An 18,756-nucleotide genomic window follows, 5' to 3' on the forward strand; every position below is an offset into this window, starting at 1 on the left:
TTGATAGGCGGATGTCTGGGCCAACGAAAACGGCGGTGCATATTTGGAGAACAATAACTAAATCACTGGGGTGGAAAGACAGGCTCACAATGGCAACTCCTCTTTATGATTCCGAGATATTGGGTAAATTGTGGCACACTAAGGGATTCGACAAGTGGGACATGATTGGCATATCTAAGGTGGAGGACATGATGGTGAGAGGGGAAGTAAAATCCTTTGGCCAACTGCAGACAGAGTTCCAGCTGGGTGGAACGGAGTACTTTTGGCACGCTCAACTGCGCCACGCTCTCCTTGCGGCCATGCCGGAAGGCGAGCAAATTCCTGAATACTCCCCCCTGGAAGACAGAGTGCTGGACGGCCATATGCCGGATAGCGCAATTTCCCTAACCTATAAAAAGTTTATTAATGTCCGCACAGACCTTCTCTTGGGGGTGAGGGACCAGTGGACACGGGATGGAATAGAGATAGACGATGAAGATTGGCAGAGCGCAGTGTCGTCCCCCAAGGAGGTTGCTATTCCTGCCCGGCTGCGACTGGTACAATTGAAGATCCTGCACAGAGTTTACGTTACTGGTCCCAGGTTAATTCGTATGGGACATTCGGTTGATGGCCTTTGTCGGCGCGGCTGTGGTGCTCTGGCCACCTTCATGCACATCATTTGGGAGTGCAGTGCGATAGCCTCCTACTGGAGGCGGATACACACTATTATGAGTGAGGTAACTGGGGTGGAGGTCCATGCGGAGGCCCGGCGATGCCTCTTGAATATCTGGGGCCCAACTGACTATAACACTGCACAATCCCAATGGGTTACCCTGGGGAATATGGTCGCAAAACGGGACATTGCACAGATGTGGGGAGCGTCATCAGCTCCAAAGGTGGTACAATGGAAGGCCAACATGGATTGGTGTATGTTCCGAGAAAAGACTGTGTATGTGTCCAGGGGTAAACCCAAAAAATGGCGGAGGCTGTGGGGGGCCTGGAATGAGTATAGGGGTGACATCTGCATACCACCGGATACCGCCCCACTGGAAGAACATCTGACCCCATAACCTATAACTCCAACTGGCTTTCAGGTTTCATTACTATTCTTTGTTTCCCTCCCCCCTATGGTTCTACACTTTAACACTGTCCTTTGAATCGAACTGTGATTACTGAGCCTAGCCGACTCCTAGATTGGGCCCCACCACACACTGGTTTCATTGCCTTCTCTCTAGCGCTAGTTCTGGCGCCTCTTTTCTGTACTTGTTCCTCCTTTCTTTTTTCTAATACAACAAAAATGAAAATTACAACCTTTGACACGTGCTGGTACTTTGCTTCTTGCACTTTGACCCATTGTTTACTGACTTGCTGCCTAGCCTCCGGGATGTAAGGCTAAATAGCTGTGTGCACTGATTTGAAAATAAAGGTTTTAAAAATTAAAAAAAAAAGAGATTTTCTGTTTTTTCTCATTTTGTATTTATTGATGCAATTTAGAGTATTATTGGATATAAAGAGGCAGATACCATACTCCTTTCTCTCATGGCTGGGCTGACTCTATATGGGTAGGCTATATTATCTTGTGTAGCTTTGATTAACATGAATGGCAGGTTTTTTGGCCCTTTTGGAGAGACAACAATTGGTTTAATATCCTTACTTAACTGCTTCTCTATTTTTGTTCTTTCTTTCTTTTTCTTTTTTTCTTCCCCTATTTTTCTTCCTTTCTCTTACTCTGTTGTTTCCCTTCCTTCACGTAGTTTTCCTTTTCTTTACTTTCCTTGAGGGATCTTGTGTAGTACACATGTTTTTTATGTTATGTTTTTTGATGTCTTGAGCTCACTGTTTTTAATTTGTTTTGTATATGGTAAAAATGTGAACTAAATTGGCAACTAAGTAATATCTCTTAGTGCATGTATGTATATATTGGGACATGTAAGAGTATCCTATGTAATAGGAAGCATCCAGACAGAGGAGAAGGCAACGTTTGCTCTTCTCTCTGTTTTCTTTCTGTTCTTTCACTTATTTCTTCATCCTTTCCCTTCATCATTTTTTTTCAACCGTCTGTCTTTTGGGGTATCATAATGTGACTGTCCCTTTGGAATTTTGATCTTTGTGTGATTTTATGGGTTCTTCCGATATATAATGTCATATTAAGTGTTAATTAGTTTTGTATGTTCTTTTGTCTAATTTTTTGTATATTCTTGTATATATATTATTGAAATATGCTTTGTATGTCTATGTACTTAGTGGTTTTATTTGTGCTTTTACAGCCCTGACGAAGTTTGTATGGGAACGAAACGCGTTGGCTGAGGCCTTTTTAAAGATTGAAAATAATAAAGGACTTTTTCAAAAATACGACAGCCTCTTTGGACTACTAATTCTGGTGCACCATCCTTTCCTATAGAATTTGGTATCTGTCTTGACAGTGGAGCTTTTTGTGGCCAGCTCCGGATGTTGTTGTGCACAGTGTCATACTGACTATCCGACATTGAAATTGAAGTGCGAATCCTTGGTCAGCCACAGTTGTGTTGTTAACATTGGCCTCCTGCCAATCCGTCTCGTCCAGTTCCCCCACCTCTGTCTGCCATTTCTCCCGGAGTGATTGTGTGGGGTCGGGGTGATTGTTAATGAATTTCCGATATGTTAAAGATGTGGCTTTTTTGTGCATCTGTTCTGTACCTATATGCCTCTTTAGCTCTTAAAATGAAAAACAGTCAATGAGCTGGATAAGAACTACATGAGAGAAATAAGATCCTAACTAAATTCACATTCCGTCACTCCAATTTGCATACTACGCTGAGAACATTTATAACTTGGAAAAAAACCAGCAATGCCAAACTTTTTATGTGATTGTGGCAGAGCCAATGGCAAGTTCTTAAAAAGATTATTTATCGAAGAACTAAGAGCGAATGTTGGAGCAACCAAGGATCTGAAATCAGCAAGTAATGAAAAAGTTCTTAATAAAAACACATTACCTTCACTAGCTTTGTTGATGAATGTGATCCGCCTGGAGTGGAAGGAGGTCATAACTAAAACTATGAAGTTCAACAATGGTATGAATAAGCTATCTATGTTGAAGAACAAGAAACTTCCGGAATCTATAACTGATACTTATTTGACATAAAATCGGGATATCTACATTCCAATCTACAGGCTGCATGTAAAATCAAGTATCTATTCATATATCTAAAACGCAGACTAATGTATACTCCACTAGGCAAATTTGAAGGATCTTGAAATGTGCAATGCCTAGCCTCAAAAAGATGTAGGCTTTGGGGCTATAAAAATGAAACCACTGACTACATAATTTGTAACTGATCCTAAGAAAAATGTATGTGCAGGTATCATTCAATAAGGCAAACATCAGGTCAGTTAAGGTAGTAACTAAGTACTGCTTTTCTTCAAAAAATCATTATTTTATTGGGAAGCTTATAAAAATTTTAGATGTTGCCTACACCTTTCTATAAAAGGCTACTATTTTAGATGTTTCTGTGTGACTTATACCATCATGTCTTAATCAGCCCATTTAGATTGTTAATCTCTTTATATGTAATATGCCCACTTTAAATGATTTGATTTATTTTAATGTCTATTTTATTGTAATTGATATATTTTCTATACAATAAGCTACTTGCTACTAATATTGTTCTGTATCTGAATAAAGCTACATATAATAATGTGTTGTTTATCTCATTTCATCTAGTTTTGTTTATTCATGTACTATTTGAGCGTCATTATCCAGGAACATAATATTATTCTCTATGAGTTTCAGATCCCTGCAGTTGTTCCTCATAGATGCACGATGAGTATGTTTCCATATAACTAAATTTCTTATTACAGAGTCTATCCAACCAGCTCAGAGTCTCTACATTAAGCTTTGTGGTATTCAGGTGCATTGTCCACAATTACCCTAGGAAAATACATAAAATTTAATATAGCCTAATGACTAATCAACAGAATAATTTTTAGAAGGGCAAAATTAGTAGCATAACAGAATTAAAGTGAGTTTTGAGGCATCAAGAGCCCTAAACTTTTGCATTGAGAAACATCGGGTAAATGTACGTGATACCTTTGCTATGTGAAACTGACTTTGACATGACAAGGTGCAATCTGCTACTATATGCAACAATATAAGATGCAGAACTAAGCTTTGGAATTTATGCAAAAACAAAAGGTGTACAAAAACAGAACTTTCACAAACAAAAAAATTAACATTCCATGCATTTTTGCCATTATTTCGTTGGAAAATATATTGTAATATTCTTACTTTACAGCATTCTTATTTTGATCATGGAAATCATTAGATTATAAACATGTTAGTATTGAGATGATCAAAAATTAAATATATCACTTTCAACGGTTATCATATTAACTCACCAAGTTCTGAGGTGCGTTAGAACTGCGAGCCATCAATAATTCAAAAGTATTTTTGGCTGCAAGCTTTTTTGCCTCTTTTTTGTTTTTGCCACAGGCTTCAGGAAATTTATCGCCATTTACTATGTACCAGCATGGAAATCTTGAAATAAAGAATAATATAATTAAATAAAATTCACAGAAATCACAGTACAAATAAGAACATTTTAGAGATGTGCAATAAAGTTAATTTTAAACTGGATAATATTTCATTTTTTCTTCACCATTCCAATATAGAAATACAAAATTAGGAGCATTTGCACTGACTTAAAAGATTGTAATATCGAAAGCATAATCTGATTTATTTATTTTTAAATTGAGAGTTTCGATTGGTTTACTATTGGGACCAAAAGGCAACTTTCATAAATAGTTAGCCAATTGTGATTTAAACTATGGGAGCTACCTGTTTACACTGCCATTTTTTTATCATTTGAAGTAGTTTCAATCGTGGAAATAAAGCAAAGCACTGTGGAACTACTATGACACTTCAATCAGATGAGATTGGCCACTCCCAGTAGATGGAAGCGAAAGGAGCACTGTTCCCGCATCAGTCAAAGCCAGCACCTCAATAAAAGGAAGTTTGCATTTTGGCAGATTTACACGGTACATTAAGAATGATGTTGCATTAAAATTACAATCACAGAGACTGGTTATTAGAAGACATAAATAAGAATTAATTTTAAACCTACATTCATTCAGTAACAATAGTTTTGATCATTACACTCTTCAAGATTTACTTGCCATACATATCCAGCGGTATAGTTTGAAATTTTCTTTTAATAAAATAAAGTTTTGCTTTTTAGTGTTGACCATATGTGGAGCCACTATGCCCCTGATGATACTGATTGTGAGCCGACAATGCCCAAGATCAGTAAGTGAACATCATATTTAGATTAGTCCTGTGCAGTGTATATAAGAACCGAATTGTTTTATATGGACATATACATATATTTGTTTATCACTACCCTCCTTCACCAGGTGGCTGGTACTTTCATGTTTATGGTTGAGGCTGTAAACATTTGGTAGTTGCAAGCAAATGTTTGAATGCTGTATGCCTTACTTGTGTGCCTCTTTTCTTGCAAGAACTTACACACAATAATGTTTTGTGCCTTTATGAACTGAAAACCACATAGTTTCAGTACATGTGTCATTTATTGGCCAATATCCAAATGCATGCTTTCTTCAATAGTGAGCTTTATGTCTCCCACTCGGAGTCTTACACGCTAAAAAGTAGCATAACTGAATTGTTTGTACAATCTGGCTGATAATAGTTACACTTCGTATTGCATTACTCCTCCCCTCCCCATTAGTTTGGATGGAGCCAAGAAAAACTGTTTAGTCTTAATAAGTTTGTCTCTTCATTATAACACACTACTGTTCTAGTTACGTTTGGTGAAAGGATGTGTAAGGCAGGACTATTCTAATATGAACAGGACCACGACTGATTTTAATACAGCTGGTCTCGGTCTAGAGCGGCATAGTGAGTTAAAACACATTGTTTAAATTCCATAACTAAGCGATCGCCAATTGCTGAGATTAAATCAAGCATTCCATCCATCGCTTCGTTGTAACTTCTACATTAATCAGACTAGTCATTTACTTTTATTTTTTCAAAACCTAACAAGAGTAGCTGGAAGAGCATTCCATAATCTAAACATTAAAAAAACCGCCGTGTATCACACTTAAGAGAGAAAATTAAGGCAAACACCATTTTTCATGTACTAAATAATGTGAAAACATTTAGCATAAGAAACATGTACCAATTGGTTATCAGTCTTTAAATATAAATACCTAGAAGATTGCAATTGCTGTATAAAAGCCTAGCTTTAATTTCCTATATTACAGTTGCATTGGGACAACTCTAGTGAACTGTAATAACAAAATGGCATAGCTGCTCAACTGTAATGTAGCATTATAGCCACTACCTAGGGCTATGACAGTTATTAAAGGCCCTGGACATGAGTTAAATGCATTATGGGCCTAGGTTGGTGGCGATGGCCTATAATGAAGGAGAGGGCTATTGACAACTGGCCGATGCAGATGGCCATATGTAGCACTAAGTGTGGAATGTTCTAAATTAAAAAGGGAGAAACAGTGAAATAAACATAGGAATGTTCGAGCAGGAGGCCTGTACTAGCCTTTATTCGTGCTCAACTCTCTTCAAGCTCGCCTGCACTCAGGGCGGGTGCCTCTGTTATGTGACGGCGAAACTACTATATCGTATTTCTGGCATCCAACAGGACAAAACATGGAACACTCACTGGATTACATTTTCATGATTTATTGCCAGTAAACGCATTTCGACTTTCACCTTTCTCATTACCAGCAAAAATACCTTGAACATCTTAGCAAAGATTTAAAATTCACCCATTACACTCCCATTGGTTGCTTGAAAATCGTAGGGGAAAGGGGACTTCTGCTGTACTTTTTGATATATATGTATATATATATATATATATATATATATATATATATATATATATATATATATATATATATATATATATATATATATACCGTCCATAAATGTTTTTGTTTTGCACTATGTATAGTGTTTTAAATAAATACTTCAAAGCATATCTGCTCTTTCGCTGTGTGGAGGAGCGAAGATTGCAGGACATGTGTGTGTATATATATATATATATATATATATATATATATATATAGATAGATAGATAGATAGATAGATAGATAGATAGATAGATAGAGAGAGATTACTTTAAAAAAAGTATATATATTTTTATTCACATTTTACACAAGTTGAACACACACCCCCTCCCCCTTGAGACCAGGACCCCGAATCTATTACAATCATTGGTATAAGACATGTTATCATACACTTTGACACAATACTACTAAGACAGAAGAGAAAGTAAAGGCATATCTTAATGCTTTAGAAATATCGTCAATTGTAAAACAAAGAAATGAAAAGACAAAAGAGAAACTAAAAAAAACAACAAAAGAACAGAAAAATTAGAGCTATAACACAGGATATTGATGAATCCAATCAATGATCTTGAATCCAGTTTAACAGAGGTTCCCAAATTTTCATACCCCTTCTTCGTGCATTACGCCCTTTATTTTTATATATAGCCACTTCGAGGCTACATGTCGCAAATAATCTAGCCCTCCATTGCAAAAATGACTGTGGCATCGGATCCAGCCATGACGACGCTATACACAAACGAAAAACACCCATTGCCACAAAAATCAGCCGATGTAAATGTTTTGGTCGAGCACTGCTAGTTGTGCCCAACATAACCTCTTCAGTTGTAATATTCACTCTAATTTGGAATATGTCAGATAGAAAACCAGAGACTTCAGCTAGCAGATTTGTTAGTACGTTACATGAGGCAAACATATGGGCAATATCTGCTTCAGGTAATGCACAGCGTGGGCATGTAGTTCCTTTCCCTGTCCCCATTTTGCTATTTTGTATGGGGTTTAGTATAGTGAGAAGAAGGTTTTATAGAATTGAGCCTGTAGTTTTATACACATCAAGCAAGTGCGCGACAATTCATATGCATAAGGGAGAATTTGGGGAGATACCCCTAGTTTAGTCTGCCATGCTACCGCATGTTTATCCGTGTCATCTGGAAGTGATGGAGTCAGTACTTCATATATTTCCCTAATTTTAGGGGTAGATTCTTTACTGAGATTTTCTATACCTAGGCAGATTTGACATTTGATCCGGCCTCCTCCTTTCTTCAATAAAAAATCTCTCAGCTGCAAGAATTTAAAAAAGTCCCTGTGGGTGATATTAAGCTCGGAGCGCAGCTCATCAAACGTCTGAAGTCTGTTTGTCGTAAAAAAGCACCCGAGCTGTCGCACCCCTGCCTCAATCCATCTCTCCATACAGGTCTCGTGGAAAATCCCTGGTAGATCCGTATTTTTACTCTTAGGGGTATAACAGGAATAACGCCCCAATCCCAGTAATTTCCTGACATTCCCCCAAACTTTGGCGACGCTGGATATAGTCTTACATTTTTTTTAAATAGCTATCATTTACATGGCGCCATAGGCACCCTTCACAGCCCTCCCCTAGAATAAGTTCTTGTGGAGTGGGTATATTGCCACCATTCGGATTTTTAGATATAAGTGTCACGCTATATCTTAATACAGTGGCCCAGTAATATAACAAAGTTGGGCATTGTCAATCCTCCTCTTTCTTTTGGTAGTGTAATCCACCTGAGTGCCCTACGAGGTCTCTTATACCCACATATGAACCGTGAGAACGTGGAGTCTATAGCTTTAAATAGTTGGGGAGAAAATTCTAAGCATATTGCCCAGAAAAAAAATAAAAATCTCGGGGGGAAAAGCATTTTAACTACGTTACATCTACCACCTATAGTTAGATGTAGATTATTTAATCGAGCCAGTTCTCTCTTGGTACACTGGATAAGTGGTTCCACGTTTTCATTGACTATATTCTCAATTCTAGCATTTATACTGACCCCAAGGTATATGGCTTTATCCGTTATTCTAGAGTCCCTCATCTTAATTTTATTATTAAGCACAATCTGTGTTTTGCTGGAGTTTAACTTATACCCTGAGACAGTACCAAATGTTTGGGCTTCTTTTTCTATCAATCTTATAGCACTGATGGGATCCCAGGTAACAATAGCTATGTCATCAGCATATGCTAGAGTTTTTGTGTCATGATTGCTCACTCGAAAAGGGGGAATTAGTGCATTATTTTTTAGCCTTCGTACAATTGTATGAATATAGATTGAAAATAAAAGAGGCAAACAGGGGCACCCCGGTCTTGTCCCACTGGTGATGGTAAATCTTTCAGACAGAACCCCATTAATCAATATGCTGGCACTTGGATTAACATACAGCTTTTGAATCGCTTTTATGACTCTCTCGCTGATGCCATAGTTTGACATAGCGACCCAAAGAAATTTCCAGGCGACCCTATCGAACACTTTCTCAGCCTCGAGCAGAGTAAGCGCCATAGGGTCGCCTGTTGTCCCCATGTAGTCAACGAGAGAGATAACTCTTTGTACATGATCAATTGTAGATCTTCCAGGAATAAAACCATGTTAACGGTCTGAGACGATTTTATGTATCATTGGCGCCAGTCGTGCGGCTAACAGTTTTGAGTATATTTTCAAATCCCCATTAATCAATGTGATAGGTCGATATGATCCCATTTAATGAGGGTCTTTATTTTTCCTTGGGAAAACCACTATTTTGACGGACGACCATGACATAGGTGGATTCCCTCCTGAAAGATATATAAAAATTGTTCTAACATGATAGTCCTGAGTTGGGGTGCGAATTTAACATAAAACTCTGTTGGGATCCCATCCATCCCTGCTGCTTTCCCACTGGTTAGGGAGTTCATAGAGAGTAGAATTTCCTCCCAATGAAGGGGACTATCTAGTGTGTCCTGATCGCCTGTTTCCAATCGATCTGTTATAATTGGATCAAGATACGTCTCAGGATCCATCTGCTCATTTTCTGTCTCATGAAATAATTTTTGATAAAATCTCTGAAATGAGGCTCTTATATCAGAAGGTTCAGATCTCAAGACGAGTTCTGGGTCCTCGATTTCTTTTACTAGATTGATTGATATTTCTTCCAGAGTCCGTACCGCTAACTGGTGTCCCACTTGTTCACTTAATTCATAGGTTTTCTCTCTACGGATATTAGCTTTGGCGACCACTTTTTCAATTAACATCTCCGAAATATAACTTTTTCAATTGCCACGCTACTCACTTTATTATCTGTTACCCTTCCCTCCTGCACCGCTTTAATCAGTTCTTCCTCAACTCTGCGCAGGTTTTGTTCTAATATTGCCATCTTTTGTTTCCCTTCTTTATTAGCCCTGAAGGAGAATTCCATTGTTTCACCTCTAACACCAGCCTTCAGGGTATCCCAAACCATGCCAATTGTGGCAAAGCCTAGATTGTCCGCCAGAAAGGCTGGAATCCAAGGTCTCATGTGTTGGCAATATCTCTAATTCTTTAATAATGCTCTTTCAATTCAATTCAAATCTTTATTCAGCACTTAAAAAGACACCATAAAAGTACATAGACAATTACATTTAAAAAAAAATACTTTTAAGAAATTTAAAAAGATTAAAAAGGCTAAAATTCATTACGTGCAAAAAAAGGGGGATTTCCATAAGAAGTCTCTGTTTATGGGGCGTTGCAATCGGTTGTTTCTCTTGTGTTCCTTAACCTCATTGCCACCCTGATGAAGCTTACTGTGCAAAACAATGTATGAGCATCTGGGGCTTCCTGCAGAAACTTTAGGGCCACTTTTGCTTGTCTAAATTTAGCTTCTTTCAGGATCCCCACTAGAAATTTGCGTCTGGGAACAGAATAAAAGGGACATAGCAATACAAAGTGAAGGGTATCCTTTGGAGACCTACTGTCGCAGCCGCAGGTACCCTTTGCCTCCACTGTTAAAGTAAATCCAGAGGGGACAGAGAGTAGATGGTGTAACATGTTGAGTCTGAACCGAGTCATATAAAATCTATCCTGAGCGTTGTGCATCACGGCGAGGTATGGTTCCATTCTATGTGTCTCTTTCAATGAGCAATAGGATAAAACAGTGGGTTTGCACTTTTCAGCATCGGCCCTGTTCGTAAGTGTCCATTCTGTAAAATGTTTTTTGACCAATGTTTTATTCTGGGTGTTTAGAGATTCCGGTGCAGTAAAAAGGTTTTTGCAGCCAATTGCCTCAAGAGAGTCTTTTACATATCTCAACCATGGGATGTGGCCCCCTCTATCGCGGTTCAGACAGTCTTTGAAAATTTGTCTGGTGAGGCCCGCTTCTGGGTTAGTCCAAATTTTAATCCAGGTCAGAAGTGGTCTGATTTTAATTCGATCTTCAATATATGGCTCCCCTAGTTCTTTATGTGTGATATAGGATGGAGTACTCTGTGGCACTTTCAAAATTCTTTTGAGAAACTTACTTTCCTCCACCTGGATCTGCTGCAAATGTTTGTTTGAGAAACCCCACACTTCTGATCCATAGGCTACTTTGGTGCAACAGATTGATCTATACAGATTTAACATTTGCTCCCGGGACCATATGCCAAGTCTTCTCCCATAGCCCAGTATGGCCCCTGATGACGCCACCAATTTCGCTGCATGTTTATCCATCAGGGGTTTAAAATTTAAATGTTCATCGAACAGCACACCTAGATACGAGAAAGTCTTGACCTGGCCTATTTTGTGTGACCCAATCTTATATGTGAAGTTCCTTTTTTCTCTGCCTCCCGCTGTCATGACATAGGATTTTTCCAAGTTGGCTGATAGATCAAGTTTAGCCATGAAATTCACAAATCCATCAATCAGCTTCTGGAGCCCCAACGGTGTTCTAGCTAGCAGCACCACGTCGTCCGCATAGAGCAATACGGGCACCGCTCGATGTCCTATTTGGGGGAAATCCACACGCAATTTGGATAGTTCATTGTCCAGATTGTTAATATATACAGAAAACAAAAAAGGCGCTAAAATACAGCCCTGCCTCACTCCACTCGTACATAAGAATTGCTCCGTCCTGCTTCCCTCTTGGTTGTATCGGACCGTTGCAGAGGTGTTCCAATGTAGGGCCTTCAGGAGGTCAACTAGCTTTTGTTCCACTCCTAAGTTTGTCATTAGTGCCCATAGTTTTTCTCTGTTTACACGGTGGAATGCCGCGGAGAGGTCCATAAACCCCATGTATATAGCCCCCTTGCCGGCAATGATGTACTTGGCTGTCAAGAAGTATAGATTCAGGCATTGGTCAGTGGTGGATCTGCCCTCCCTGAACCCATATTGAATGTCTGTGAGGGTTTGGTTCTCATCCGCCCATTCCTGTAGTCGATTTAAAATAGCACGGCCCAGCACCTTAGCAGTCACGTCGATAAGGGATATAGGACGGTAACATTGTGGGTCATCCCGGTTCCCTTTTTTGTAAATTGGGACAAATGTTGCCATTGACCAGGAATGAGGCAGTCCTGCCACAACTGCCTCGTTCAGGACCCTCGTGAGTATGGGAGCCCACAGCTCTATGTTGCTCAGATAGAGTTCAGGGGGTATACCATCCGGGCCAGGTGCTTTGTTTTTACTTAGTCCTGAGATTGCCAGTTCCACTTCTGCCAGGGAAAAGTCTAATCGCGTAGTAGGGTTTGGCCTTAGTCCTTCATCATAGGTTAGTTGCCCTGTGTAATTATAAAGACTCTGGAAGTGGGTGTACCATTGCTCTGGTAAGATGGTGTTTGTTAATTTGGGCCCGCCAGGATCCTGGAAGCACGGTGTATTTATGACTTTCCAAAACCCTGACATGTCTCTCTTTTCTGCCTCCTCCCTTAAGTCCTCCCACGCTTGTATTTGTAAGCTTTTTTTATGGTATTTCAGGGCCTTTTTATATTCTGATCTGAAGTGGGCTATTTTAGTGTTGTCCCTGGGGCGCGACTTAAGGCTAAGTTTGAGATTTATGTGAGCCTTAGTGCAATCTTGGTCAAACCAGCGCGGAGTAGGCACTGTATTGCTGCCTTTGGTGGTCTTTAATAAACCGTCTACATGACGTGCGATTTCCTCGAATGCACCGACCACCATTGCTCCCTTCATACTGAGATCGAGACATATATTTATTGCGTTTTGCCCTGCTGTTATTAGGCTTCTATAAAATTTGTTTTCATCTGTCCTGGCCCACTTGATCCTCCTCCCCTGATCCATCGCCTTTTCTATAGTGTCTATTCTAGAAGATTGTTTTTTGCAATTAATACCAGATGATTGTGATCACTAAATATGCTTATGTCAATTGCCATGCTACTGGTGCTTCTTTTTATTGTGGGCGAAACCATAACAAAGTCAATATACGAGTGGCAGCCTCTGCCCTTAAATGTTGGGTTAGGATCTCCATTGCTGCCTAACTCTATCAGGTCCATAGTATTGACCAGATTGTGCCTTTTTGTTATCTTCTCTAGTTCCCACCCCTCTGTAGTGTGTGCAAAGTGTGGGCCTTTTAAGACAGTGCACTGTGACCAGTCCTTATTCAGTGGTCTCAGGTTCTCACAGAGGTGACAGTTAAAGTCCCCCGAGAGTATTATGCTGGGGGAGTTTGCTCTCTTATTTGATATCTGCCCATCTAGACGGGAATCCAGTTATTTTATTACGTTCCCTCTTCCCATCAGGCCCACCGCATTATACCAATTTAGCAGTAGGAAATTGATCCCTTTAGAACGGTACCCTATCGCTTGCATATTTTGTGAATCCCAGTTGTAGTTGAACCAGGTCCCTTGAATGAGGATGTCTACATATATTATAAGTCCTCCGATCGCTCTCCCTGATGATGATCTTACCGCCGGGACGGAAAAACATTTAAACCCCTCCATGCTGTACTGGTTAGGGTCGACCGCCCAGGTCTCTTGCAGGCATATAATTTGGAAGTTATTTATGTACTTCCGCCATTCCTGGGAGTCGTATTTGGTCGCCAGACCTGCAATGTTCCACTATATAATTCCAAGACTATCCTGGGTATCCGACAATGCAGATCCTTTCAGTTCCCTTATTGAACAAGTTTTCTTGTCTTCCCCCGCTGGTGTAGTTTTGGTATAGGGTGCAAATGTGATTTCCATATTCCGCCTTGCTTGTTTGGCTGTTACCATTTGATCTATTTGATCTATGTGCTTTGTCCCCCCTTTTTGTTCTTGAGCATTCCTTATGCTAGCCCTCCTACAGCCACTTTCTTCTAGGGTGATTAATGTGCGGTTTTCCATCCCTGGGGGCCCTTCCCCAACGAACCTCATGTCAGGTTGTGAGATGCTAGTTTCCTCAAGTGCGAGTCAGTCCACCTCGTCCAGTGCACAGAACCTATTCCAATGGGCATACTTGGATAGGAAGGGATCGTAGATGGGTGTGCCCTGATAGGGCGTTTGCCATTGGTGAAATCTGTGCTGGGGTTCTAACTGGTGGACCCTACTCACAGGTGCCCTATTTGTATGCATGGGTCTTTGGGGTGTAATTGGATAGAAGTATGATAAGTGTAGCGGGTAGATCTGTGTGTTTGTTGTACTAGAGGGTACATTGCATACAAAGTTCACTGCAGCAGTGTCTCTGAAATTGATTGTTATAATGTCCCCTGCTATCGTTTTTATTCCTCTCCCTATCCACTCCCCTCTTCTGACCGCTAGTATTTTGCCTGAGATATTTGGGGGTAAAGGTCTGTTTGCCCTTAACCATTGTACACATTTATTTTTTAACTCAAAGTGTGTTTCCCTTTTCCCCTCTTTCAGGGGGGGAACTCCTGTCAGTACAACAACGAAAGGCAAAGCTTCCGGTGGAGGGTTAATTGTATGGAAGCGAGCCGATCTTGTTTTTTTGGGTGGGGCTTTAGGCAGAGAGTTATTTGTGGTGGTACTATCCTTTGGATTTTGGCCACTTTTATTGTTTGAGACTGAGAGGATTCCCTTTCCTTGCTTTGTTTGTACTTGTGGGGTGGTAATAGTGGTGCTAGGGTTCTGCAGAATAGGTGCTTTGTTGACTTTTGGGGTATTAGTTTGAGTACCTTTCTTTGGTTTATTTATAGGGAGATTATTAGCTGGTACTACCTTATCCTTGGGTGTGTTAATAACGATTCCCCATTCTTGCCCTGCTTTGACCTGTATACCCTCATGTCCCACTTGCCTAGCGGTTCCTACCCCCTTATTATTTATTATGGATCTTAATCTGTCAATCTTGGACATAAGGGGTTTAATGTGGGAAATGATTGTTTCTTCTAGGTCTGCCTTTAGGTCGGCTACCATGTTTGCCACCCCGCAAGGTATTCCTGGTGTAGAGTTAGTAATTGGTACCACTAAATTATGGTTCGTTTTGTGACTTCGCCCCTTTTTTTTGTTGCATACACGAGCTTCTTTAGCTCTTTTTGGCTCTAGATTACTTGCACTTGCCTTTTCTATGACACGCGCGGGACTTGGGTTAATCTGGGTGTTCTCAGTACCTCTGTTGGTCTCAGTAGGGGCCTGTGCGCACGGGAGCTCTGCCTAGGAGGAGGTAAAACAAAAGCTTATGTCTGAGGCATCTATTGCATCTATTGTGACTATTGAGAGGTCATCTCCTACATTTTGTACATCTTGGGTAATTATGGTCGGTGGTAAAGAGAGCCTCCTTTCCGTGTTAACTATTGCAGCGGTTACGACCCCTATAGTTTGTTGTAACATTTTGTCTATCGCTGTTAGTGTGGGTAGTGGCTGGGGTGTGTCAGCCTTCTGTTTGGTGTTGGATCGTAGCATGGGCATCCTGGTAGTTTTGGTCACCTTCCTCATACTACTCAGGTCTGTGCTTGGCAGTAATTTTCGAGTTATCTCCCCTAACAAGGTTCTCTTCCTAAGTTGCATGGGTGATAAGCCACTCAGTGTCAACGGGCGAAACTCAAAGTGCAAAATAGAAAAACTTGTGGGCTTAATTGTACCTTGTAGTGCAGTTTGTCCGGATAACGGTAGCTCACAGGTAAAGAGTGAAAGGGGTGGCCCAGCCCAGCCTCCTCCAGCCTCTGAGGGCCGTAGAGAGCCCGCCCTTTGCTCGGGCTTAGCCCGCCCGCGCGCGTCCCGTGACGCGGAGGGACCGTCCTGTTTAAGTAGCGCCTCCGGGCGCGCTGTGGCCGGAAGCAGGAAGTGGCCGCAAAGCTCCCTGGGAACTGTAGTCTCTAGCCGCGAGATGGTGTGCAATGGCGGCGAGACCACAGCGTTTGGGCCCCAGGAGCGAGCGAGCGTCTGCCCGGCCGGTAGGGTGTCCTTTCACTGGTGCCCTCTGATTAGTCCTCGCTCCACCGAGGGAGCGTCCTGTTTAAGTAGTGCCTCCGGGCGCGCTGTGGCTGGAAGCAGGAAGTGGCCGCAAAGCTCCCTGGGAGCTGTAGTCTCTGGCCGCGAGATGGTGTGCAATGGCGGCGAGACCACAGCGTTTGGGCCCCAGGAGCGAGCGAGCGTCCGCCCGGGTGGTAGGGTGTCCTTTCACTGGTGCCCTCCGATTAGTCCTAATGCTCTTTCAAATGTCCATGTCTTGTAATAGATTTATCTACATCACATGTTAAGGTTAATTCTAGTGGATTGTGGTCCGAAAGGACTCTTGGTAGTTTTTCTATTAGACAAGTAGATTTTAAAGAATTAGAAATAAGCATATAGTCTAGCCTCACATGTCGAGAGTGTGGGTGAGAATAGTACGTAAAGCCAGGATCCCCGGGGTGTTTAAGTGTCCATCCATCAATCAACCCATAAAAGACACAGAGATCTTTTAGTGCCTGAAAGACTTTCTGTTTCCTGCCCTGAAATTTTTAATCTGGGCCCGTGGACCACTATCCTGGTAGATGTATGTTCAAGTCCCCACATACAATCAGAGGTAGAGGCCAATATACTAGTTTGTTAGAGACATTAGTCAATACATCCGGGTCATCACTAACATTGCCATAAATAGTGCACAGAGTCATCTTACTTTCCCCGTTATTATAACAACATTCAGTGATCGCGAATCGTCCGAATTTATCCGCTACTGAACAAGTGAATTGTACCCCCCCCTCCTCTTGCCAATATGGCGACGGCCCTAGTTCGAGCCCCCTGTGTTGAGGCTGTGATAAGTCGATATCCAAGTGTTTTAAGCAGATATTGTTGTGACCCCTCTATATGCGTCTCCTGGAGACATATGATATTCACCCCTGTCAGCTGGAGTCCCACAGCTACTTTCTGCCTTTTTTTTTTATATCATTTAGGCCACATATATTGGTTGAGAAAATTTTTAACTTAGCCATACTGGTATTTGCTAATCAACGATTGATTTCTGTAATGTCTTCTAAACCACAGTGCACCCCTGTAACTTCTCTTTTCGTATTTATACCACTCTATACCCTTTGAATACACCCAGTAGATATCCAGGACCCTGGTCTTCCCCACCCTCAACCCCCCCCCTCAACCCACCACCGTTTTTGAAGATGCCAGGCTCAATCCTGACCCTGTGTGATAACGTCTGACCAACCTCACCCACTCTCCACCCCCCCCTCCCCCTGCATCCGTGAATCAGCCGCGAGTCATCCCTGTCTGACCCTGGAATATTACATCACTAGTATCATACCTCTTGATATGCAATCAACACAGAGAAGAAAGGAAAAAAAAAAAGAAAACAAAAAGGAGTAAACAAAGAAAAAACTCTGAGCTATAATTTAAGTTACTGCAATAATAACCCCTTTAGTCCAATTTATCACCAAGCAACAGGAGCATCAGTATTATCCGCTTCCCCCTGCAGCCCCTGCTTTCCCAGCAGTAAATTCCTTCAGAGCCTGCTCCGCCTGTATTTCTCAGGTAAAAAACATTGTTTTGCCCAGCGATATCACTTTCAATTTAGCAGGATTTTGCAGAAAAGCGGCGGCCCCAGCTTTCTGGAAAGGTGTAATCAGCTGCCGCAGTCGCCATCGTCTTTCCACCGTAGCATGTGCGAAATCCGGTTTGGCAAAGAATGAGAAGTTTCCCCAATTTCGTTTTTTATTTGGCCTTGCAAGGTCATATACTGCTTGCCTTAATAGGAAGTTGCCAAAGAAAATCAGGATGACTCTAGGAAAGGATTAGTCTCCGCGAGGGTGTTTAGGGGGTGAAAACGGGAATCTGTGCACACGTTGAATTTCTTTGTCGCAATCCCAGTGTGTTAGTTCGGGAAATGCGTTTCTGAACAGGTTGATGGTAAATGCCCGGATATCGCTCCCTTCGCAATTCTCTAGAATACCAAGAATCCTCAGATTGTTCCGGCGTTGGCGATTTTCTGCCTCTTCCAGTTTCCACATGATGTCGGTCACAAAGCTTCCTTGGGAGGTCACCTGGGTTTTCAAGGTATCCACTGTATTCTCCAGTATTTCCGCCCGACTTTCAACCATGCTCATTCTCTCCGCTATATCCGTGCATGTTTTCCCAATTTTGCGCACCGACCCCTGGAGTTTTTTCGCTGCTACTCGAGCAAGCTGATTCTCTGACTTGACGTCACTCTGAAATAAGTTTAGGGATTGTAAAATCATCGCCAGCGTGGGTTCAGATGTCTGTCCTGTATTTTTATGTCCGTCGATTTTTTTCCTGGGATATTTTATCCCCGGCAACTGCATCCTGCCCCCATGTCAGGGAAAGTGGTTGAGTGTCTGAGTAGTCCCATCTAAGTTAATGTTCATCCTTAGTATCCACTTTCCGTTTAGTCTTTCACCCCTCTAAAGTCCTTTTTGATTTTCTGGGCTTTCTTTGGCTACCTTGTTGGCTACCATTACTCATTGAAGAGTCGTTGCATCCCTCATCGCTGCTTCCACTGAGTATGTGCATACCTTCTGAGTACCCCGACTCCTTAAAAAAATTCTCAGTGGATCTGGGGACGTGTAGCCCAGCTCTACATTATCTGTGGGGAT

General features: G+C 41.4%; 1 protein-coding gene across 1 annotated transcript in view; it reads right to left on the reverse strand.

Moving 5' to 3' along the window:
* The window catches only part of EIF2AK2 (eukaryotic translation initiation factor 2 alpha kinase 2), a 515,830-nt gene that overhangs the window by 480,017 nt on the left and 17,057 nt on the right, over positions 1-18,756 (reverse strand). Inside the window, exon 3 of the mRNA XM_086925273.1 lies at positions 4,354-4,492. Within this exon, the coding sequence (XP_086781399.1) occupies positions 4,354-4,492 (139 nt within the window). The remainder of the gene's footprint in view (positions 1-4,353; positions 4,493-18,756) is intronic.

The sequence above is a fragment of the Lissotriton vulgaris genome, chromosome 6 (assembly GCF_964263255.1).
Source record: "Lissotriton vulgaris chromosome 6, aLisVul1.2, whole genome shotgun sequence".
Lineage (NCBI taxonomy): Eukaryota > Metazoa > Chordata > Amphibia > Caudata > Salamandridae > Lissotriton > Lissotriton vulgaris.